Source organism: Sabethes cyaneus, chromosome 3 (assembly GCF_943734655.1).
Source record: "Sabethes cyaneus chromosome 3, idSabCyanKW18_F2, whole genome shotgun sequence".
In the NCBI taxonomy this organism is placed as follows: domain Eukaryota; kingdom Metazoa; phylum Arthropoda; class Insecta; order Diptera; family Culicidae; genus Sabethes; species Sabethes cyaneus.
In genome coordinates, this window is record NC_071355.1 from 156,021,247 (window position 1) to 156,047,409 (window position 26,163).

At 41.3% G+C, this 26,163-nt stretch overlaps 1 protein-coding gene across 2 annotated transcripts in view; it reads left to right on the forward strand.

Annotated features, from left to right (window-relative positions):
• The first annotated feature begins 7,811 nt into the window (after positions 1 to 7,811).
• The window catches only part of LOC128744450 (uncharacterized), a 37,088-nt gene continuing 18,736 nt past the window's right edge, over positions 7,812 to 26,163 (forward strand). The window contains exons 1-9 of one of the 2 annotated variants that reach the window (XM_053841478.1): positions 7,812 to 7,930; positions 8,660 to 8,830; positions 20,476 to 20,520; positions 20,585 to 21,195; positions 21,260 to 21,304; positions 21,361 to 21,764; positions 22,845 to 22,979; positions 23,041 to 25,399; positions 25,462 to 25,793. In XM_053841478.1, coding sequence (XP_053697453.1) covers positions 8,731 to 8,830; positions 20,476 to 20,520; positions 20,585 to 21,195; positions 21,260 to 21,304; positions 21,361 to 21,764; positions 22,845 to 22,979; positions 23,041 to 25,399; positions 25,462 to 25,793 — 4,031 coding nt within the window. In that variant the 5' untranslated portion in view covers positions 7,812 to 7,930; positions 8,660 to 8,730. The remainder of the gene's footprint in view (positions 7,931 to 8,659; positions 8,831 to 20,475; positions 20,521 to 20,584; positions 21,196 to 21,259; positions 21,305 to 21,360; positions 21,765 to 22,844; positions 22,980 to 23,040; positions 25,400 to 25,461; positions 25,794 to 26,163) is intronic. The other variant, XM_053841479.1, reaches the window with a different exon arrangement.

The window sequence follows — 26,163 nt, forward strand, 5'->3', positions numbered from 1 at the left end:
TTGTTTTGCAAGTTGATAGCATTAATAAAAGAAAAATGATAATTAGATATAATATTTGCATCTATTTCCGAAAGCATTCAAGTGCGAGATTATATTTCTTTACTGGATAAAATCAATGCTTTTCGTCAGGAAAATTGTCTTCACTTCTCATTTGGAATATAAACAAAACAATCGCCTCTATTCTACATACCGATCGGAGCCGGATCCGATCAGAAATTACGCTTCGATCAAACAAAATACAACGTATGCTATAACACACGTCGATCGGAACGTTTCTGATCGGAAAGGACCCGATCGAAATGTAGAATCGAGACGAATATGATGTAAATATTTAGTACTTTTGCCAAAGTTTCATGAAATTTATTGTTCTACAACTTTGCTGAGGACAAGTAGGTGGATAGTATTTTCGGCATGTTTTTAATTATTGGGCCTACTTTGTTTACGTGTTACCTGTATCTGAAGAACCAATTTATCATCACAAAGCGAATGTGCAATCATAGTAGTGTATATTGGAATTAGTTATGATTTTCGCCCTAGGATGCGTAGAACAGACGGTAGGCCCAAAATAGAAACAGGCTGAAAAACTAGTGCCGCAACTCTACCTACCCTCTATAGTTTATAAATAAATATAATAAATTTATATTTGCAAATGGAAACCGCATTTGTAGGGAATGTCCCCGGTTGTGAAAAAAGTTTGGTCATAGCTTTTCATCCGTTTATTTAATTTCGAATCTTTTCAAAGCAAAGCAAGTATCCCCGGTTGTCAAACACTTCGGAAAATCCATAAAAGAAATAAAAATAAAGAAATATAAAATGAAAATAAAATACTACATTCATTTATTAATGGAAAACACCAATGAAAGTAATTTATCAGTTTGGTAATATAATCACACAAATCTAAATTCTAAGCAATGCATTGCAAAACAGGAAGTTCAAGATCTCAAACGTGCGGATTTTGCTCTCATGTGCCTTAAAAGTGTGTTGAAAATATTTGTGATTATTAAAGTATTGAATAATCAATTTTCTGGACTTTTCATAACCGGAGAACTTAACTGTTCCACAATCGGGGCGGACGCCAGTTTGTAAAAATTTGTATAATACCTATTTTTTAAGCAAATTATTTCACTCGAAATTATTTGTCTATGTGATAAACTAGAGGTCCAAAACTAAGGTTATATACATTTTATTGCCTTTTTTATTTTATTTGCATACAAAAAAAATCAATCCCAAAACATTCTAAAAAAAAATTTCGGGCATTTTTTTGAACACATTTCCTACAAAACATTCTATAAGCTGTATTTTAATTGTGGTTTGCTTAAAAGCTGGAATATAATGTGACGAGACTTCTTCTTCTTCAGCAGCATAGAGCCGGGGTGGCTCGTGCTGTTTCAAGCACTCGTCTCCATTCAACTCGGTCTTGGGCCACTCGTCGCCAATTTCCTAGTCGTCTCAGAAGTCGCAAATCGCTTTCGACCTGGTCGAGCCATCGTGCACGTTGGGCCCCCCTGTTCCTGGTGCCGGTGGGGTTGTTGAAGAGAACCGTTTTCGTCGCACTGTCGTCCGGCATCCTTACGACGTGTCCGGCCCACCGTAGCCTGCTAACTTTCGCTAGATGTACGATGGGAGTCTCCCCAAGCAGTGCCTGTAGCTCGTGATTCATACGCCTCCGCCACTCTCCGCTTTCAGTTTGTACTCCGCCAAATATCGTCCGCAGCACTTTCCGCTCAAACACGGCAAGGGCGCGTATGTCCTCCGTAAGCAGCGTCACGGCTTCAAGTCCATAAAGAACTACCGGTCTAATAATGGTTTTGTACATTGTTAGCTTCGTGCGGCGGCGTATGCTTCCTGATCGCAGCGTTTTATGAAGGGCAAAGTAGGCCCGATTTCCCGCTTGGATGCGCCGCTGGATCTCCTTACTAGTGTTGTTGTCCGCGGTCACCAGCGATCCCAAATACACGAACTCTTCTACCACTTCTAGTTCGTCGCCGTCAACGGTTACCGTCCGTGGGAGGCGCGCATTTGTTTCCTTTGAGCCTCTTCCTTTCATGTATTTGGTCTTCGACGCATTTATTTTTAGCCCAATTCTCCTAGACTCCGCTTTCAGTCTGGCGTAGATTGCCTCCGCCGTCGCAAAGTTCCTGGCAATGATATCGAAGTCATCTGCAAAGCCTAGAAGTTGGCTACTCTTGGTAAAAATCGTGCCTCTCGTTTCAATGCCCGCTCGTCGGATCACCCCCTCAAGAGCGGTGTTGAACAGCATGCAGGATAGACCGTCACCTTGTCTCAACCCTCGCCGCGTCTCGAAGGGACTCGAGAGTATCCCAGAGATGCGTACGAAACACATCACTCGATCCAATGTAGCTCTGATCAGTCGCGTCAGTTTGTCCGGAAAACCGTATTCGTGCATTATCTGCCATAGCTTGTCTCGATCGACTGTATCGTATGCTGCTTTGAAATCGATAAAGATGTGATGCGTGGGCACGTTGTACTCCCGACATTTCCGCAAGATCTGTCGGATAGTAAACATTTGGTCCGTAGTTGCGCGAGCCCCCATGAAACCCGCCTGATAATTCCCTACGAAACCTTGTGCTATCGGTGACAGCCGGCGTAACAGGATCTGGGAGAGTACCTTGTAGGCGGCGTTTACCAGCGTAATACCACGATAGTTGCAGCAGTCTAGCCGATCACCCTTTTTGTAGATGGGACAAACCACTCCTTCCATCCATTCCTCCGGTAGCTTTTCCTCCTCCCAAATCCTCGAAATAACCCAGTGTAGAGCCTTTGCTAGCGTTTCCCCGCCATGTTTATAAAGCTCTGCCGGTAGGCGGTCCTTCCCAGCGGCTTTATTGGTCTTCAGCAGCCTGATTTCTCGTTTAACTTCTTGGAGATCAGGTGCTAGGACATCACTATCTTCCACGGGCGCTCCTAGGTTAATTTCCGTTCCGCCTCCTTCTGCGACTTCGCCATTGAGGTGTTCATCGAAGAACTGCTTCCACCTGTCGACCACCTCGCGCTCGTTTGTAATTAGATTCCCTCCCTCGTCCCTACACATGTCAGGTTTCGGTGTGTAGCCCTTCCGAGTTTGGTTCACCTTCTCATAAAACTTGCGCGTGTCATTAGCTCGGAATAGTTGCTCTAATTCTTCACGATCTCTGTCCTCCTTTTGGCGCTTTTTTCTCCTCAGGATCGTGGTCAACTGGTTCCTAGCTCGTCGGTACTTGGCCAAGTTCTCTCTAGTGGCAATACTTAGATAATTTTTCCAAGCATTTATTTTCTCCTCCACCGCTTGTTGGCATTCCCCATCAAACCAATCATTTTGTGTACTCCGAGGCTCAATACCTAGTGCCGCGGTAGCGGCCTCTCCGATGGCCGAGCGTATTCTGCCCCAACCGTCTTCAAAGGTTTGAAGCACCTAGCTCCTCGGAAGAAGGCAGTGCCTCATTCAGTACTCGCGCGTAGTTCTCGGCAGCTTGTGGGTTATCTAGCTGCCTGATGTTCAGCCGAGGAGGGCGGCTTTGACGTGTCCGGTATACGGTGGACAGCTTTGAGCGCACATGTACTGCTACTAGGTAATGGTCAGAATCAATATCCGCACCCCGACGGGAGCGTACGTTCGTGATGTTGGAGAAGAACCGGCCCTCTATGAGAACGTGGTCAATTTGGTTCATTGTACGTTGGTCAGGTGATCTCCAGGTGGCTTTGTGGATATCCTTGCGCGGGAAAAGGGTACTTCGGATCACCAGGCCTCGAGAAGCAGCGAAGTTTATACATCGTTGGCCGTTATCGTTTGTGTCGGTGTGCAGGCTATGGGGTCCTACCACCGGTCTATACATTTCTTCCCTACCGACCTGGGCGTTCATATCCCCGATGACGATCTTGATGTCCCGTGACGAGCAGCTGTCGTACGTTGCCTCCAGCCTCGTGTAGAACGCTTCTTTCTCATCCTCGGGTCTACCTTCGTGCGGGCTGTGCACGTTAATGATTGTATAACCTATAATTGAAGAAATGGCCCTTTATCCTCAATACGCACATTCTCTCGTTGATCGCCTTCCAATCTATCACGCGATCCTGCATTCCGCCCAGCACTACAAAGCCCGTTCCCAGTTCGTTGGTGGCGCCACCGCTCTGGTAAAACTGGGCCTTTCCGCCACGGATCTTCCATACCTTCTCTCCTTTGCGACAGATTTCCTGCAGAGCTACGATGCCGAGTTTGCGGGGTTCCAGCTGTTCAATCAGCACCCGCTCGCAACCTGCGAAATTAAGCGATCTGCAGTTCCAAGTCCCGAGTGTCCATTCGTCGTCCTTATTCCGTCGCCTAGGTCGATGCCGAATATTCCGCTCCGAATATGCTTGAATGTTGTTAGTTTAAGTTTAGTTTAGGTGTGTAGCCGTACTGGGGCAACACTACCGAGTCTCGCGATGGGGCTGCCATCTTATAGTGCCGAGACGCACTATACCTCCTTCCCGGTTAGTATACGACCTTAGTTTCCACCGGGGTTGGTTACCCGATCTCCGCTAAGGTTGCTCGTATTCCGGCTGGTACCACGAGGAGGTCGGGATCGGAGTTGCTGGATAAGAGGCTAACGACCACTATGGGGTCTATATTCCGCATTATCTAGCCATTTACCAACAATGTGACGAGACGTTGGTAGTAATTTGGTAGTCCTAGTTTAAGAAACACGTCAAATATGATGGGTGTTTAACAACCAAAGCCGTTTCAAAAGCGAGGATAATCTCTTAATCATCGGTGATTTCAAGTTCTCTGGAGTGGCAGCCAACACGATTGAGGTTTCTGTACCCAGATGCCGATCACTCTACGCTGTCACCAATCATCGCTACTTGTCTGGATTCGTATAGTACCCCAACCTGTTGCATCGAATAAACCACGTGGAGAACACTAATGATGAGTGAATACACGACCTCTGCTTTATAACCAACACCGATTGTGCTCCAGCAATTTTCGAAGCTTCCACTCCACTAGTGAAAAACGTGCTCCAACATATTCCACTGTACATTGTCCTTGAAAACCGAGCCGCAAATCGCTTCCGCCAGATTGTACCGGCAGCATGGTACGCATTTAAAAACGCTGACTACGCTGCTCGAACAAAAACTGACACTGGTGCACCTTGCAAGTCGTAGACGAAATACGTGTCTATGTTGAATAGAATTTATAGTGGAATTAATCGGAAAAAGTTTTTTTTAAGTTCAGGTCTCGTATTCCACTAAGACTCGCTTAGTTAAAGTATCGCTTGATGGCTTAGCGCGATCTTTAGAATGCGTCCAATGCAGAAGATCTTCTGCATGTTTTAATCGACAAAGCACCATAGTGTGTCTCAACTATTTTCGTGGTTTAGTCGATCAAATGGTTGTTCGAAACCAAGAAGAAGAAGAGGGAACGTCGTGATGTGTGCTTGCTGTTGCTGGAGTGTAGCATGGATTTTCTCCTGGATCTGGTTAAGGATTATCTTGCGGAGTGCTTTAAGGGAGATACACTGTAACATGCTGCCCCGCTAGTTACCACATTCAGAGAGGTCTCACTTCTTGAGGTGGAACCGCCGAAGAGCAATGGACCGGCATCAAGAACACCTTCATCACGAATACGGGGACGAAACCCTAGGTAAAGTGCGTAGCGGGCGGAGAGAGCAGATTTCGAATGAAACTTGGAGGAAGATCGACGAGCGGAGAGAGGTGAAAGCCGGCATTAAGCGAGCACGAACCGGCTTGGCTAAGACAACTGCCCGTCAACGATAGGCCAAACTGGAGAGGGCTATTTAACGAGCTTGTAGACGGGACAAGAGAGCCTGGACCAACTCCCTAGCCGAACAAGGAGAAACTGCCGCCGCTAATGGTGATAATTAATTCCGGGACTCTCTTCTGCTGGTGTTCGTTGACTTCGAAAAGGCGTTCGACCGACTCGACCACGAAAACATCTGGGGCGCACTTAAGGTCAAGCCACCGCACTAGAGAGAAAAAAAAAGATGAAGCAAAACTTTCAATGAGAGTGCGCTTTTATTAGATGGTTTTGAATACTGAACTGTGGAGACATATCATATCAGGTATGGGTTTTACACACAATGATGTATTCGAAAAACTATGTTGCAATGTTATTTAGGAAATATTTAAGATTTTCAAAATGCTATCTTTCGATCGCACCAACGCTGTTTGATGCTTACGCTGCTTTGGCCTTAAGCGTAGAGGAGTTTCAGATAAGCTAGTCCATCTCATCGAGGCTCAGTACGAGGCATTCTCGTGCAAGATGTTGCGCAACAGCGTCTTTTTCGACCCTATAAGGGTTACTGCTGGTGTGATGCAGGGCTGAATTTTATCACTGCTGCTGTTTCTCATCGTTGCGGATGGTGTACTTGTTAAAACGATTGAAAGTAGACCAAATCGAGGACTGCCTTGAAATCCTCTAACGATTTAGCAGCTAAATGACCTCGACCTAGTCTTGCTCGTACAATGCTGATACGATATTCAGAGTTAGATGACCTCTCAGAGAGCTCCCAGGCAGCCGTTCTCCCAGTCAATGTAGCAAAAACTATGTCTATGGTAGTGAACACTGACAATTTGTCATTTGTCATTTGGTAATAGTCAGGTAGACTACTTTCAATTACTTGGTAGCCAGACAACACCCACTGGTGCTACCAAGATTGATATAGCCACATAGATTAGGAAGGCCAAGGGTGCCTTTGCAGGTCCATACTGCTGTATGCCTGCGAAACGCGATGCGTTTCAGCGGAGACAACGCAAAAACTGAAGATATTGATTAATCAGTGCATGCGCAATATCATTCATGCCTGGTGGCTTAACAACTGGAAAGCCAACGAGGAACTCCATCGTCGATGTCATCAACGACCGATAGCAACAGAAATTCTGGAACGTAGGTTTAAGTGGATCGGACGCAGCTTGAGGAAAGGAGCGGAAGAGATCTACAGAGAAGCACTCGACTGTAATCTGCAAAGACAGCGTAGAAGAGGTAGACCCGGAGGCTCATGACGACGCCTCTTTGGTATAGTTACGCGAGCGAAAATTCGAAATAAATGCACTGTGAAGTGTGTTTTAGTTTCGTATAGAGTCAGTGTAAACTTGTGCATATACATACAATTGAAACCTTTCACATATTCGAAATTGTTACAAAAAGTTACAAAAAATAAACGTCATTAAAGACTTGACTCTTTTTTGTCAACATATTTCGCAGCCGGCTGAGAATAGAACAATTACGGAGCTAGTGCATCTATCTAGCAACACCGTTAAGCCGAGATTCGAACATACGACGACTGGTTTGTTAGATTACTATCGTATCTCAAAGCTAACTGTGAGGCACAAATGTAACGTAATTAATGCGTAGAGAAAGCAGAAAAAATTAATGTTACTGAAAATGATATTCAACTGTAATAGTTGCAGTGTTGTCAAGTTTCTAGAATGTTGAATTTAAAATTGAAATTTATTTCAATCATGCAATCGAAAAACCGACTACAACCCTTGTGTTGTTTCCATTCCGTAGCGTTGTTTTCATCTCGCTAGGACGCCAATAAACTCGATGAACTCAATCCCATGTGCTTACTCGTCGGCGTGGACCGAAGTTTACTGCTCTCAGACAGATTGATCGCACGGTTCATCCACTTAATCAGTTGTGCTAACTCCTGCTTTGATTATGCGGAGGGATGCTGGCATGATCGGAGAATGTGAGCGTACACAAGACCTTTGACATCAGTTCGCTGATAACAAGCTCATCATTATCAACAGAATGAAGCGAAAGACCCTGCAGTTTTGCCAGTTTGGTCTTCAAATCGGTTCGGTTCGGTCGTGTTCTCTCCTCAGAATCTAGAGTTTTCACCATTGGAAAGTTAACTCAAGTGGGATTTAACCAATTTTATCTATTGAGGCTTGTGGGAAACCGGATTGTGCGCAATAAACAAAATAAATTCAGGTATAATTTGGTTTCTTGGGTAGTGCTACGATGGAGAATCATTAGAATACAAAAACGAGCTCAGCAACGTGGCAGTTTTGAAACATATTGCGTAACACATTTCAAATCGTAGTTTTTACCTTAAGGAATAGTGACAAGTGATCATCAAATACAAAATATGAACCATTGATGATTCTCAACGTTTTGGAGGCCGTAGATGCTAATAATTCTTATGAATGAATCTTAGAAGCCATGTGCTAAAAGTTGGCACTTACCGGCAAGGTTGTGAAAATTAAAGGAAGATGACAGTGTTTTTAGATTTAACAAGCATAAATAATATCAATGAAGTTCAATATCGGATATACTTACTCTTAAAGGCAAAAGGAAAGATTTTGTGCGCAACTCATCCGCCATGTTAGAAAGTGAATTGTAAGTGTAACAGGATCTTAAATTTCGTTTCAAAGTGATAATGCCAACTGAAGACGGAGCAACAGAAAACACAAGTTATCAGTAAAACGTGCACGGAAGAAGATTAAAATGTTTTGAATGCTTGAAGAGGAAAGATGAGAGAATTTTACACTATGAAAGCATTGCGGCTGTTTACGATTCATGAGTATTGACCCATATGCTAGAATAATCTGTTCTTAAAGTATTTTTATTTCAATCAAAGAGTATAACAACAAAGTGATACGAGAATGTCTAGGAGGCCTGCAGTTTAATCGCATTACTCAATGGATGATATTTTTTTAGCAGGCGCCAACCGTACGGATTTCCTACAATGAACCGGTGCAGCATTACTCATCAACAGTGATTGCAATGAAATGTCGACAGTTAAATTCAGAATGGAGATACTGAAATATGCTTTCGCGCTTTTGGTCCTACTAGTAAATTGCACCAACAGGATCGGTGCAGAGAGAAGAAGTAAGTGGTTATTTTCAATTAGTGCATGTTAGACTCGAGGGGATTTTTAACTCAATCAGCATCGCGCATGATTGAATTATGCAATGGTCAGTTTGCATCCCAATCGTGTTTACGGATAATGAACTCCCAAAGGACTTATTTTTCTGGGAACTTAATGTTGGTCAAGCTATCCGTATTTTACAGACCTATTAAAATAGAATAGAAAATAAATGTAGAATGCCATTTTGAAATTCAACCAGATTACAAAAAAGTTATATCGTCGAATGAATTATTTTGTCGAATACGCCATTTCCTGGATTTAAATTTTAAGGCAAATGGATAAAGTGGTCACTCTACAGGCATGATAGTGACAAAGTTTAGAGTTTATATAACTGTGTTTGATGGAATGCGAACAAATTATGAAGTGCAAACAGAACACCGACACTTGCAATGCGAAAAAAGAAATTCTCATTCAGACTTAAAACTAAGGGATAGCCCCTAGGTTTCGTTAATTTAAGGAAACTGGAAAATTAGTTGCATGCAAAAGGCCGATGTTTCCGACGATGGGTCAATGACCAACTCGTACTTTAGGCCGGTTCGGATCCTCACCCTCGCTAATGTGTTTTCGCCGCATAGGTCTAACTTGTACTTTAAATTAATAGCATTATTGCATTACGTAAAGTAGATGTACCAGTAATAGTGGATGTACCAGTACCAGTAATGGTGGAAACTCGAAACATTGCATTATTTTCGGATCCCAACGTGAGATCTTCCTCAGTATCAATAATTCGGTGTATACATTTAGAGTTTCTTGGTTTACCACTATTAATGAGCGGAAATACTTAAAGTCAATAAATTGTTTTTGCTTATTTCGACCTTCTTGCCCGTTTTGCCTCCTTATGGTGGTTCTCTCATGTCACGGATCAAGTATGCCAAATTTGGTGCTGAACGGTCCAGGCGTTTCAGAGTCATGGCAACTAATACATGTAAGTCATACCACGTGAAATGACCGAGAAAAAGTTCAAACGTGTAATCGTCCTCGGATTTGAACCAAATTTTGCTAGATTATTTGTATATGTACAAGATGTTAGGTAGCTTGGTGCAGATATTTCACGGGGTGATAGAGGATCATATTTAAAACAAAAAATCCTACGCTTATTGTCAAATCTCAATCACTACAGAGCTATTAAACATTTTTAGTGTTCGGTTCTGTTTGCCTTAAAGAACCTCTGGTACAAGAACCAGAAATCAATAGGATCGTAGCACTAACCCCGCACTGTCTTGTATTCTAACAACTGGTTGCGAAGTCTGTCGTATAAAAACAGAAGGTCAAATTTCGATAACTGAATTAGCATCCAGACCAGCATACCGTGTGTTGTCATTTGACCCCTTGATTTGTGAAAAATAGCAGTAACTACATTGACTTTAGACCTTTTTCCCTCTTCTGTTGGGTACTCTAACTACTGCGTCCAGTATTTTGAAGTATTGTGATATGCTCCATTTATTTCTTTTGCTGTAGGCTTCAAACTTACCTATCACTTATTGAAGAAGCGATAGGCTCGTAGCTGGAGTGAGATAAGTGCCAATCAGGGATGACTTGGATAAACCTTGTTACCCTGATCGGCGACGAAAACCAGATTTCCCTAGGTTCAATTGCAAAGCAAGTGTTCCGAAGATTCGCTCTCGGCATTACACAGGCGACAAATATCATCTTGTACGAAACCGAGATTCCTCGGTTTCAGCTCACCCTTCAGCACACAGTCAGAGATCCGGCAGAGTGATTCTGGACCCGTGAATAGAGAGTTAGAGCCATATCCTCGTCTGTCGACTCACAACGAGTCGGTGTGTTGAGGGTAGACCAATGTGATATATACAGGCGTGACAATGTTGGTTAAGTGGTGTTTGTGCAATGAAGAAATTTCATCATGGTGTGGGTGGAATCGTAAATCGACCAATCACGATGAAGCGTGACGTCAAACTCCAAAAACCAACCCCATTGTCCGACGCGGTTTGCTTTGTAGTTTGACGTCGTTTTCTGATTTTTCACTACTAATACCATCAAATGTCTTCATCTGCCATACCTTTTTAAACCTCATTGAGGGTAGACGAGGAACAGGACTGAACATCTGCTCACGCATCGTTGAGGTCCTGTTCCTCCCCTATCTAGCTTTTTACGAGCCATAATGGCGGACGTGTTCGTAATATTTGAATAGCACTTTTGACATTTCACTACTACATCGCACGACTGAGTATTTATAGAACGCCCTCCACCATTCATCCTTCGGCACGGGATTAGGATTTTTTCTAATCAGGTCTTACGTAATAGCCATGGATAACAACTATTAAAACCATCCTCCTTCTGGGGGCTTTGGACCCTCTACTTTGGTTCTCAGCAGCTTCAGGTTCGTTCGAACGTGCCTTTACAGAGATCCGTCATTTGCAAGCGGAGCATTTAAACCGTATGAATGGAGAATGGAACTCGAACGATGTAAAAAAAATCTTGCTGGAACACATGAAAATATTCTGGTGATCTGGATCAAAGTTGGCTAACGTACTAAAAATGCTAAAATTGTACTAAAAATAGTACGTACTAAAAATGCCCAAGTGTGTAATGTTCTGAAGGATTATAAGGAAAATCTAGGTATGGAAAGGCAGCAACGAACTATCAAGAAAACCGAAACTAGAGACCGAGAGCTGATGAGGAAAACATTGAGGCCCGTTAAGGGGTTATATACAGTTAGAATTTTCGAAAAATCGATTTTCTGTTAATTACATGATCGTAGTGTACATATATTTAAGTATGCACACAGAAAATTTCATGCCGATCCGCCAAATATGAACGAAGTTATACGCATATTTGCAGCGACGTGTCAGAGCGATTGAAGAAGTAACGCGAAACTTTCAACGTGTGTTTCTCAAAACCGTGTTTTCAAAGTCGGTGAGCAAGATTTCTCGAAAACGGCTAAACCGAATCACTTCAAATTTTGTCACAACTGTTCTAAGCATAAATTCTACAGATTAATCGAAGGTTTTTCCTCACCGATTAATATTTCTTATTTTTTGAACACTTTAAGAGCAAAAATTATGCCAAAAATTGATTTTTTATGTTTAACAAGCCGCCATTTCGTCAAAAATGATTATATTGCTAAATCCTTCGATCTAACTATAGATAATATATTTTATCACCGATTCCTTTTTGGTTTTCCGATTTTCAATGATTCAGTCCAAAGATATCGTGCTCACCGCAAGACGCCTTTTTTTAGAAGAGTTCCAGGAGATTAACTAGCAGCTAGTTAAATAACTTTTTCATTAACAAAATATGTTCAAATAGAGCCAAAAGCAGCTGTAAGATGTATACAAATTTTCACTTTAATCAGTTAAAGGGTTTTCTCTAGAAAAATCCACTTTTTTAAGCCTCCTAACCCCTTAAGTCCAATCCTGGCATGTCCAATCGGGATCAAACTACGCGGTATTTATTAAGTTTCTACTGAAAAACCTTATATATCAGAATGTAGAGGACTTCTCTCTACCTCGAAAATCACAATCTCTCATAACGTACCATCAGTAGGGAACTGGGAATGGTACAATTTATGATATAAGAAAACCAAAGGCTATGTGCTACATACTTACTTATTACTTACTTAGGTGGATTGCCGTTCTAAGACAAAGTCTGTTGAACAAAGTTTCTCCATGTAACTCGGTTAAGGGCTACCGCTCTCCAATTCCTCGGACACCGAGTACTCTCCACCAGATCTCGCTTCACTTGGTCTAACCATCTTGCTCGCTGCGCTCCTTGTCGCCTTGTTCCTACCGGATTTGAGGGGAACACTATCTTTGCAGGGTAGTTGTACGGCATTCTTGCAACATGCCCTGCTCATCGTATCCGTCCAGCTTTAGCCACCTTCTGGATATTGGATTCGCCATAGAGCTGTGCGAGTTCATGGTTCATCCTCTGCCTCCATACTCCGTTCTCCTGTACGCCGCCGAAGATCGTTCTTAGCACTCGTCGTTCGAAAACTCCGAGTACTTACAGGTCGTCCTCGAGCATTGTTCATGTTTCATGTCCGTAGAGAACAACCGGTTTAATAAGCATCTTGTACAGGATGTACTTTGTACGGGGACTTAGTCTGCTCGACCGCAATTGCTCGTGAAGCCCATAGTAAGCACGACTTCCGCTGATAATACGCCTCCGAATCTCACAGCTGGTATCATTGTCCGCCATTACCAGTGAGCCAAGGTAGACAAATTTGTCGTCTACCTCAAACTCATTGCCGTCGATCAATATATTACTGCCCAAGCGGCGTCGTTCGGGCTCGGTTCCGCTGGCCAGCTTGTACTTTGTTTTAAACGTATTTACCTTTAACCCAATCTTTTCTGCTTCGCGCTTTAGTCTGGTGTACTGTTCAGCCACCGCCACAGATGTTCTGCCGATAATATCCATGTCATCGGCAAAGCAGACGAATTGACTAGATTTGTTGAATATCATATAACACCTTGTAACACTATGTTGAACAGCAGGCATGAAAGACCATCACCTTGATGAAGCCCTCTGTGTGATTCGAATGAACTTGACAATCCACCCGAAATCCGAACATAGTACTGTGTACCATCCATCGTAGATTTAATCAGTTTGATGAGTTTCCTGGGAAAGCTGTTCTCGTCCATGATTTTCCATAGCTCTCTCCGATCGCTGGTATCATATGCGGCTTTGAAGTCAGCGAACAAATGATGCATAAGTTGGTAAGTTCCCACAAATCTGTTCGCAATTGGTGATAGTCGGCGGAAAATGATTTAGGACAGCACTTTATAGGAGGCACTGAGAACGGTGATCCCTCGATAGTTCTCACAGTTCAACTTGTCGCCCTTTTTATAGATCGGGCAGATAACCCCATCTATCCACTCCTCCTGTAGCTGTTCCGTATCCCAAATTCTAACAATTAGTCGGTGCATATAAACGGCCAGCTTTTCTGATCCCATTTTTATGAGCTCCGCTCCGATGCCATCTTTCCCAGCTAACTAGTTGTTCTTTTTTTTTTTTTTTAAACCCTCCTCTGACCCCCACACCAAAGAGCTCTCAATGAGAACCCCCTGGTAGTGGACACATACAAAAAAATAAAATATAAGAAAATAACAACGCGGAGTATTTAGCTAAACAAAACAACAAAGTGAGATCCCAATGGAACTTAGTTCCTTCGAAGGGATTCACGTAAAACTGTAAAACAACTGTTCTTTAGCTGCATGATGGCCTCCTTAACTTCGCCTATCGTTAGGGCTGGCACCTCTTCCCTGTTTGTTGCACCGTCGAAATCGCTTTCCCCGCCGCCATGGTTCTCCGCCTGGGTGCCATTCAGGTGTTCGTCGAAGTGCTGCTATCGGTCACCTCACGATCGTCCGTCAGAATACTGCCAGTCTTATCCCGACACATTTCGGCTCGCGCCACAAAGCCTTTGCCGATGTGCTACATACGTACCGTTTTTAAAACTCGACTTTCTGTTTTTATTCGAAAGACTTTGCAACAGTTCGTTGTGAGTACAGGACAATTGCGGAGCAAGTTCGATTAACTCTAACAACCTCTCCCAGCCGAGATTCGAATATACGACGACTGGATTTTTAAACCAGTGTCGTATCTCAAAACTGTTGAGCTAAACCAATTTACAGTAAATCGTTTTCTAAATCGGTACAACGAGGCGTTTAACCATTGATCAAAAAAAAAAAGTGGCCATAACAGCTCTCGGTATAGTATCAAAAGCAAATAGTTCAAGCTTTCAAGAGAAATTTAATCAGGTAAGTTAGAAATGTACTAAAAATCCTGAATTCAGGCTATTTTTTCATGTTGGGTATTTTTATCACTGTGACCATTTGTTTGATCCATTGTGATATATCCCCGTTTAACTATAGCTATGTCAGGATGACGCACCACTATCAGAAGCGATCGTCATTGTTTGACTAATAGCATTTGTCCAGCCGGGTGATGCACTTCGGATGAAGTGCACTACTGCGCTGAAAGTTGTCAAAGGGTTCTAACAGTCCGCTTTCGAAGAACCTTAATCTTTTATTGAAAATTGCCGGACATCGGCATAACAGGTGCTCCGAGTCTTCTTTTTCTATGCCACAGAAGCGACATATATCATCTTGAAATTTTCCCATTAGCTTCAGATGACAGCGGCTCGGACAATGACCTGTTATAAGACCAGGGTAAATACTTAGATCTTTCTCCGAAAGCTCCAAGATCAGTGCCGGCGTTTAGGCCGGCTAACCCGTGCGGTCGCACAGAGCCTAGCGCTTGGTAATGACTAGAGAAAATTTTTAAGAAAATTTAGTGGACAATCCTTGCATGTATACAACATAATTGGCTTTTCAGCAATATTTGCTTGATTTTTATTGTTCCATTTCTCTTTTATCTAACTGCAGAGCGTAAGGAATTAAGAAAAAATCGATGAAATTAGGCCTCGCTGCTTTGAAACGGGTCGTTACATAACGTGCCAAACGACACGGCTCAGCTTGCACGCCGATTGTTTACGGAGGCTTCGATCAAATGGGCACTAAGCTCTTTTGAACCAATGAAATCTCCAAATATTCTATTCTACCCATTTTTTACAGAAAATGGACGACGTTATAATGCTCATCAACCTTTTCCGAGTCAGATTTCCTTTGGGACATATCCGGGAGAATTGGCAGAAAATAGAGGTAGTGTTCCTACCTAAAAAAGAAAACCATGCATAAGGCTTTAAGATCAATAAGTCTGACATCAATGCTTTCTAGTTGATGGAGAAAACCACAGATAATGCAACAAATTTTCAATGAGCTCTCCGTTGCATGGAAATCAGCATACATACCAAAACGGCCAATCTACGTAAACCGCACTCCATTGTGTAAATAGTGGCGTTATTTGAGAATTCACTCAAATATCAAGAGAAGAGACTTTGTGCTTTCCTTGATATTGAAGCAGCTTTTAATTACACGGCCCTCGTTTCAGTTATTACGGCTCTCTTTCAAAGCGGAATCGATCACACTACAATAAGCTAGATTCAAGCAATGCTTTCGAGCAAATAAATCACAGCATCATTGGGAAATACGTGGGTTACGATATCGGTGATCGAAGGATGTTCACAAGAAGTTCTCCCCCCTTGCTTTAGACATTGGTGGCAGATGCTCTCCTTCACAAGATACCGCAGCTTATGACACTATTGCTTAGGCCGTCGACTTAGAACTTATCGTCAGAGGAAAGTTTGACGAAGTACTGGCAAGTTGTTTATTAGGTGCTCTGAAGATTACCGTATTATTATGCTAACAAGACTTAATACAAACCCCACAAAAACAGTCTTTATCAAACTCTACAGCCTAGATGTGCTGTTAACAAACCATCCAGCTGGCATCAAATACAGGAGTGTAGACCAAACATTTGAACAGTTTATCTACCCAAAGCCTACAGTAGCTAAAAAACTACCCAGCTAGCACGAAATCGTACATCAATAACCGAAAATTATCGTAAATAGCCCTTTACAAATTCGGAATCGTAACTAAAGCTTAATAAAGTCTGCCCAAGTTGAGTTTCAGTCGTATATAATGATAATAGCTGACATACATACGATATTCAGCACAGAATCGTTTAGTAGTACGGAGCGGGTCGGGCTTAATCGGATATTGTCGTATATAACTACTTATATCGACGAAATGCGTATGTTTTACCTTTGTTATACTATCACAAAGGTTTAGAAATTGGTCGAAAAACATGAAATCGTTCTAAGGCCACCGAGCCACATATACTAATCGACAGGGTTCGACGAGCTGAGCAATGTGCGTGTGTGTGCGTGTGTGCGTGTGTGTGTGTGTGCGTGTGTGCGTGTGTGTGTGTGTGCGTGTGTGTGTGTGCGTGTGTGTGTGTGTGTGTGTGTGTGTGTGTGTGTGTGTGTGTGTGTGTGTGTGTGTGTGTGTGTGTGTGTGTGTGTACGAAGCAACTTTTCTATCACCTGTTTCTCGGAGATGGCTGAACCGATTTGTTCGCTATTACTTTTGTTTGAAAGGTATTATTGCCTAGTATATCACTATTGAATTGTTCCGCGGTCCGACATTTCGTTTGAAAGTTATAAGTAAAAATGTAAAAATTACGTAGCACGATTTTCTCCGGAACTACAAGACCGATTTCAACGACCGATTTCAACGAAATGAGAACTTTTATTAACGCTAAAATTTTCACAAACTTTTATAGAAACCAATAAGTAGTTTGAAAGTTATGCTTGAAAAACCTGTTTTGACAAGGTAATAATTATTGCCTGTTTCTCAGAGATGGCCAAACCGATTTATGTGCTATTAGTCTCATTTGAAAGGTAATATAGCGTAATAGATCACTATTGATTTGTTTTTTGATTGGTCGTTTAATTTGAAAGTTATGAGCAATCGTATACAAAACATTAAAATTTACAATAATTTAAAACGATTTCATCTAAGATAATTTATCTAGTTTAAATTATTTTGGCATCAAATTAGAGAGTTTAATGCTGTAAATATATCTGCAAAATTTCAGGGGAATTGGTTTTGCCGGTCAAAAAATATTAAATCTCGAACACCGTCGCCAACTTTTGTAACACGGTTACAAAATAGCCCGAAACAAAAAAAAACGTGCGCTCAAGAGTTTTGACTGAGAAAACTTGGTTTTAGGTTTATCGAACCTTTAGAAGAGTTTCTTGAAATTGAATGCTCTATCGTCTGATAGAATTTAAATTTTGATTAATCCCCTTAAAAGTGAAATTAAACAATTTTTTTTTTCCAGTTCCAACACATTGATGTGTTCTGCAAAGTTTTAGAGCATATTATTACAAGAAATTTTGCTGAAGACAGTAACCTTCTATCTCTTCATCGAAGATAGAAAAATCTTATTTATTGTATACCAGCTGACCAACAAACTTCGTATTGCCACAAATTAAACTGTGTTGTACATCAATCCTGAATCTCGGATGACTTTTATCACAATCTCGAGTTTTGCAAGTTTCTGAGAAGTTCATGGGTGTTTTGATATACAAATTTCCCTCACAGTAAAATAGAAAACAACTCCCCCCATTGCTTAGTCTGATAAAATAAAGCGGATAGCATTTAAATATTCGCCATCATTACAAACCATTTCGCCGAATACCATTTTGCGGAATACCAATTCTCGGTTGACCATAACGCGGAATTTAGAGTTTAGAGTTTATATGAGCAGTCTGCCTTTTAAAACTTCAAAAGGGTGTAACTCAAACTTCGTCAATCAATTTTTTTTAAAATTGGCTCAGAGGTGTAGGATGGCAATACAAACCAACTGGCATTTTCCGTTTAAATGGCCTATTTTATTTTTAATAACGGTATTTTGAACACCGTGATAATGTTTCCTTAGCTGAGTTAGAAAAAAGCCGTCATTTTTTTTCAAAGCCCATTAGACTGATCTTTAGCGAGGATTTTCTGCAATCCAGCAGATGCTGGAGTATTTTCAATGTTTTCACATGTGTGCCTTCAGTGAATCCTCTTTGATCTTCGTATTTTCCTATTATAGGCAGTGAGAGTTTGTTTTTACTCCTCCCACTGTTGCGTTCGTTTAGCTCGGTTAAATAATTTCCGAGTTTTCTTGCTAAATTTCTCCAAAGTTTTGTTCCACCAAGATACATCTCTTTTCGTAGAGCGTTCCTTTGCAGGGCAGTGTGGTGGGCTTTTGCATCACATCCAATTATAAATGCTTTGTTTGGTTTCTTGCAGTAAGACACCAAATTTACAAATTCTGATGGAGGTACTTTACCCACGTCTCCTGGAAAATATGCTGATGCTACGCAAATTTCAGTCTTGCCATGGAATTGGAACCTCCATAATAATGGCTGTGAGATTTTTTGTAATCAATTTTCGCTTCAAATGTTTTCGCTTACCATACCAAAATGGCAGGCGAGAGGTCACCTTCGGTATAAATCAATTTAGACGACTTTGTAGGAATTCTTTGTATCCTACCTTTATAGGTCCACGGCTCCTGGATCAGGCTACATCCAGGTTGCTTTCTGTGAATTTTCTTCAAAGTATAGCAGTTGCTCCCTTTGAATGGTGAAGATTCACCTGAACAAATTTAATATTTGTTCTATATGGTTTTATATGATTTGTGGTACGACCAGGCTGTTTTGGGTTTCGTCCTGCACCGTTGGCTCCACTGGGATTTGACTGATTATATCAGCTTCGTAAGTTTCCTCTTGGATCTTATCGATGTCAGAGTCACTCCTGAGCGCTGATCCCCCACTTGATTTGCTATTTATATTTAAATTAGAATTTTTATTAATTGTTTCCATCTCGATGGTTTTAATTTGCTGGAAGAAATAATCACCGGTCCTTTACCAGCTTAGAACAGAGGGAGCAATTTAGTGCACGGGGTGCCCTGGTACTATGTATGCTCCGTTTGATCTTGGGAGACTTAATTAGACCCCCCTCCCCCCAAGCATTCATCCTTAGGCACGGGTCGCGTTACAACGAGGATTGGGGTCCTCTTCTGCAATTTATTCAGAATGCAGCAGGCTTTAATGTTGCTTGCAGTATTGGAGTAAAAGTTTTTTACAAGATTTGCCGCGGAAGAGACTCGGTGTGTAGATCTAGATCCATGTAGATCTGGATCCATCACATGTTTGCCATGGAGCCATCCAGCGCTGCACACCGAACAACAAATCTCAACACTTCTCCTTTATCCTGGCTTGTGACAGACAGCTCGGGTCCCGATCCAATTTCCCCATCACTTGTTCACTCTTTTTATGGAGTCACACATGTTAGTTCATCTGCAAAGGTCCCTTACTGGCGTAATTGAATTCGGGCTAATCTTTCGTGCAAGATGTAAAAAGACGTGAATACGGTGTAGAAATGATGCATGCAGATGTTGATGAAACCGCATTGTCTCGTTATGGACGATGAGACTTACGTAAAATAAGTCTTTCGGCAGCTTCCCTTCTTCACTGCTCAACAAAAGTTCGTCATCCTTGTGGACGTTGGAAAACAGCAGACGTCAAAATACATTATTTAGCAAGCAGTTTTCTCATGGGGAAGGTGAAGCACCCATTCATGACAACCGGGACAGTCAATAGGCAGGTATGCCTAATGTAATGCCTCAAAAAGCGTCTATTTCCACTTCTGAGATCACACAATGGTCCTACACTTTTCTGACCGGGTTCCGATCGGACTCGAAAGATGTTCTGGAGTGGTACAAGGTTAAAGAATTTATTTTCGTGCCAAACGATAAAAGATGAATACCCGAACGCATTGGAACTGGGGCCGAAAGCTCTAGGCCGTCATGATGCAACCATTTCGGAAGCATCAGGAAGAGAAATCGAAGGAAGAGCAAGAAAAAATGGATTATGGATACACAAAAATAGTTGATATAAATGTTTAACAAGATCTTATGAGTAATGTTAAGAAGAAGTTTTGTGTATTTGGATGTGGTAAATAATTGAATAAAACGAACATGGAGAAAGATAAGTTTTTTTATTCGCTGGAAGTTTAACGATGATTGGTTAAAGGGGTGAACTGTTTCCATTAATTATCCAATCCAAATTCAATTCAACGATGTGATAAAATTACTTTAATTAAATTTAGGTTTATAAACTCGTGTTTTGATTTTGAATTATAATTATATCAGTTGTTTTACTTATTGTTTTTTAAATTTATTTTTACAGATCGGTTAATAGACCCGCGAATATGCGGGCGTCCGTATTGCTCAGGTGAGTACCCACTTATCATGCGATGTACTTTCTGGCCTATGCATATATGACATTTTTTTCATAGAAACGAACAATAAATTTAGCTATCAACGAAACCACCTGTACAAGTATGACTACTCCATGTATGTCAAAACTGAGTTCTCCGGCAGCGGAGAAAATTCATCCGAACTGCACTTGATCGCTTCTGTGGAGATTGATTTTCCCAAACCATGCCAAGGTATTATGAAGCTATACTCTATCGAAGTTCGCGACCGGCCGCTGCCGGTAACAGAAGAACAGGACTTTGAATATGGGGCAGACTACGTCGAGTCACCACCAGAAGTAGAATTGCATCCCAAGAGCGAGTTAATTTCGGAAGAACTGCAGAGGTTCGAACTGAAGTTTGCGTTCCATGACGGACTGGTGAGCGAAATCTGCCACGAAAGTGACGAACCGGTATGGACACTGAACTTGAAACGAGGCATTTTGTCGTCGTTTCAAAACAGTATGCCTCGTTTTGATATAGATTTTCATACAAGGGAAACGGATGTGTCTGGGGTTTGTGATGTAACATATACGATGAGTGGCACTAAGGAAACGAGTTTACTCCTTACCAAGACCAAAGATATTACGTCCTGTAAGAATAGGTACAAAACAAACTCTTTGATTCAGTCGGTGCCTTATGACTTTAGACCGGTAAGAAGACAAATTTTGGAGGTTCACAATTTGTACTTAATGATTCATATTCTAAAACTTACAGAATTATGTTGCATGGCCGATCCTTAATTCTACCAGTTATTGTAATGTATGTGATTTGTTAAGTTTTGTGGAGCGCCAGCTTTTCACTTTCATCTATTACAGATATCAGTGGATAATTACATTTATAAAGAAGCTATATGCTATGAACGTCACCAGTTGGTACCGTTTTCCAATGATAGAGCTGGTGCCGTAACCGAATCCTACAGCAAATTGGTATTAGCCGACGAAGAATCGTACACTCCCGAAGAGCATAATATAGATGACGACTACGAGATACAGAAACGTTCCACGCTTATATACGATCATACCCCTTCGGTTCGAGATAGCAATGACGAGATAAAAGCGTCCCGTGAGTTGCTGAAAGACCTGTGCCGTCTAGGATTTCCCGATATTAAGCGTAGTTTCCCGGATGTGTTTCTACATTTTCTCTCAACGGCACGAATGTTGTCATTCACCGCTCTTTCACAGTTATTGTATCGGTCCAAGAGTATCTGCGAGAATGGCAAGTGAGTCGATAATGTAGCAAGTAACACGTCGAATGTTTAAATGTAGTCAAATAGCAAAAAAATAAGTATATTATCTGCAAGAGAATCCTACTTAAAACTCAGGAGCTTAACGTATTTTTTCTGAACTGCTTTGTTCCTTGTGATCATATTTCGGATTTCAGATTATGGACCGTTGTACAATAACAGCAGACAGTAGACCATACCCTTACGGAAATCCTTGGCGGTTTTGAAAACTAGCCTGAGCTTCCTACTGATTCTGAAGATATAGTTTTTTTTTATGAAAAGAGATGGCGGACGTAGTATTTCGAAATATTAACCGAAAAAATGTTACTAAAATAAATAGGTTTGCTTAGAAGTTCCATACAATGGAAGTTCTTTTTAATCACGTTCACCTTCTATTCAGTCGATATAAAATGACCTAACGAGAATCGTAAGTCAGGCGTTAGTTGAGCTGAGAGTTCATTTTTAAACACTAATAAAAAGGGTGGGTCAAGGTTGCTCCTCTGCGGCACACCATAAATGTTGCAGATTAGACGGTAGATCGTTTGACCTTTCTTTCAATTTTATTATTCCTGCTAAGTCGGTATTTTCTTTTGTACTCGTACTTTCTTTTGTATTTTCTTTGAACTCGACTACTATTACTTAGACCGTTTCACAGCACTAAAAAACATTGAATTTTCTTCGAAGTCCATGCACGTTCTGATACTAAATCAGCAGCGTATGGGAAAAGCTCTGTCGCGGCAATTGTTATTGAAGATGTCGCACTTTCCTGAATTAAAATTTGGATTCTGTTCTGTTCTGATTCTGGACGACTGTTGCTCAATCACAGGATAGAGTAGAGATTAGAGAAGAAACAATACTGGAATACACGTTCCCATTACTATTATAAAAATTGTCTACCCAGATCAGATATGAAATTATTATTTTTCGGCATTTTTTGCAATCTGCAATATTATTTAGTTTTTAATTTAGTAAATTTAGAGAGTAAAAAAAAGAAAAAATAATTGTAAATAAGTTTACCAGAAACAGAAGTAGCAAACACATTCAATAAAATGACTCAAATGTTCAATCTCTTCTCAGAAATCATGTTTTGGAGAGCCTTCCGTACATTGGCAGCCCAGCATCGGTCACATTGATGAAGGATCAGATCATCAAGGAACAAATTCCAGCTGATTTGGCTAAAAAATGGATGGAATCGTTCGCGTACCTTACTCGGTAATTAAAAACCTCTTCAAAACATTAGCTTTACCATTGAATCATCCGTTTTAAATTGCAGACCTGACGAGGAAGTTCTGGAGGCAATGCTTGAGCTGTTAGAGTACGGTAAGGAGAATGGCGAAAAGAGTTACATTTTATCAGCAACCTCTGTGGTTCATACCTTCTGTGCGGTTCATGCTGACTGCACGAACAATGACGCGGTACAGTCTATTGTTCAATTTCTGGAAACTGATTTACTGGAAAAACTGCACAATGGGCCAAATTTGTCACGAAAGCTACGAGAAAACATAATCATACTGTTGAAAGGATTAGGAAATACCGGTGTTATTAATACACCATTTTATCACGAACTTCGAGAAATAATTGAAAATGACAAACTACCGATGGAGATACGACTTCAAGCCGTTTACACATATCGGAGGCATGATTGTGTTCGATCAAAAGATTATTTCCTGAAGCTGTTTTCGAATTTCGAAATCGACGTGGAAATTCGTATTGCCGCCTATAAACAGGCAATGCGATGTCCTGATTATCTCTCCGTGAAATTAATCAAACACGTACTGAAAATCGAAGAAGTCAACCAGGTTGGTTCATATGTTTGGTCTCACCTAACGAATCTAGCCAGTAGTGCGTCTCCGGTGAGGGTCGAAGCTCAGGGATTACTAGCAGATAACGATCTTGGCAAAAAATTTCGAATGGACATTCGTAAATTTTCTCGAAACTACGAAGAAACATTATTTTTCGACGAATATAACTTCGGCCTAACCACGGATGCGGATGTGATATTCAGCGCAGATTCGTATCTGCCGCGTACCGGGTCACTTAATCTGACAGCGGACCTATTCGGTGAGTCCATCAACTTTCTGGAGTTAAATGCTCGAGCAGAAGGTTTCGAGTACTTGGTTGAATCAATTTTTGGGCCGACGGGTCCTCTAAATTCTAAAAAGGTTAAAGAGTATGCGTCAGCGGTATCGTCTCTGTTTAGTTCCGAGGAGGAGGATGACGAACAGGTCGGGTACGATCCGTTGAGTCAGTTTCGAATTAAACGGCACTTAAATTCAAGCACGAATACGGGACGATCTAAGCGTCAAGAAGCGCGCAGTCCAGTGGTAATTTCAAGAGACGTCCATGACAAAATCGACTCCATGGGATACAGGATGAAATCGGATTTTAAAGATCCTCATGCAACACTAGGTGTGAAAATTTTTGGCAATGATCTTAAGTATTATACAATTGAGGGATTCGCAGAAACCGTAATGGCTGCCGAAAAAATTAATCCCGTAAATATGCTGAAAGAAATGCTGTCGGGTAAAGAATTGTCTTACACTAAATCGGGAGTTTTTCTGGATGCGTCATATGACGTACCGTTAAGTACTGGTCTTCCACTTGCGCTTAGTGTAATTGGAGCTTCATCGATAGACCTGCGAATGTCGGGCTCATTCAAAGTAGTCGATTTTTGGAAATCTACCAGGCATATCGACGTAGAAGGAAAAGTTAAGCCAGGTGTGTCGATTGACATAACAGCAATTATGAAATCAGACCTTGTACATGCGGCCACCGGAATCAAACTAAAGAGTAACCTATACTCCAGTTCTGCACTGGAGGCTAAGGGCAAAGTACGTGGTGATCGATTGGTTTCACTCCAGTTCAGCTTACCTCAGGATCATAACGAAATTTTTAGTGCTCGTTCAGAATTGTTGGTATTCGATGACTCCAGAGAATTGAAACAAAAGGGCATCGCCAGTCGCTACGCTAACTCCACTTGTACCTGGCCTGTAGTTGATAGGGCAATTGGAATTAAACTTTGTGCAGATTATAGTTTGCCAGATGTGAGCAATAATGACGAAGTACCCAGCTTGATCCTAAGTGGTCCTGTGCAAATAGATATCAGTTTGCAGAAAGCCGATCCTACTGCGAAAGTATTTCTATTCCAATATACCTGGGATACCCACGAGAACACTTCAACAGGATCGCTCATTTTCGAGACACCGAATTCTCAAATTCCACGAATTTTCATTGCCAACATTACGTCTGACTTGGAAGGGTATAGTGTTTCAATGGGATTCCGTAATGGTGACATTTCGCACTCAGCCGTGGGTATCTATCAGAATAATAAAAATTTAAGGCGATTGGATATGTCATTGAATGTAAATGACCGAAAATACTTGGCCCTGGAAATGGGATATAACAAAACCGAAATCAAATACGGCATGATCTATAACCCGTCGCTGTTCCTTTCCGTAAACAACGAACGGATTGCTGGAATGGCCGGCCAGATAAAGATGACGGATAAGAAAGGTATCAAACAGTGGGACTTGAATCTTCAGTTTGAAACCAAGCGTGTGCAAACGAAGGTTATTGGATTCATTCAGCAAACACAAGCGTCGATAACGACGAAGTTTTCGATGGATTACAGGGTAAATGTTAATTGATTGTTACCTTGCGTTAATGGTTAATTTTATTAGTATAATATTTACAGTTCATCAACGGACAACCAGAACGCTTAACCTTAGGTGGTACGTTTGCTGACAGAAGCAATCGTGGTCGAACGGAATACCATGGTTCATTCGAGCTGCGTTCAACGGCTTACCCAAATTTCGATTTTGCAACAACGTTGAAGTTTCTTTCGGCATTAGGACACGTTGAATGCAAGTTGGAATATAACAATGCGGTAGACCTGAAGGATCCGTTCTATACAACAACTCTACAACTGATCTTTGCCCGGTTCCATGTGTCGGAAACCGGTCGTACCACAGCTTCGGTGGAGCTGACGAGGCCGCGATCTCGTATGAATTTAAAAGCGATGATCAAGTAAGTATGCGAAATTAAGAAAAATTTAATTTCTTGTGTAATTTATGTATATACTTTGTAGACTGGTATATCATGTGATTCGAAGTTGATCGTTTAATCTGTATTTATTAGTAGACGTATCCCAACCAACATTTTTGTTTAAACATAACTTATTCAACTATTGTATAACTCATACCCGTGGAATAAGCACTTGATAAGCTATCAGGAAACAAAAATGTTCCTTGGGATTCCACCAATGTTTCGATTTAGATATGCTTCAGAGTTTTTGCAATAATCTAATTGCTTTGAGCAGATGGAATTGAATTGCATTAATGAAATGACCAAGAGGCCACAAATTGATTCTGCTGTTAAAATCGGTTATGTCCAACAT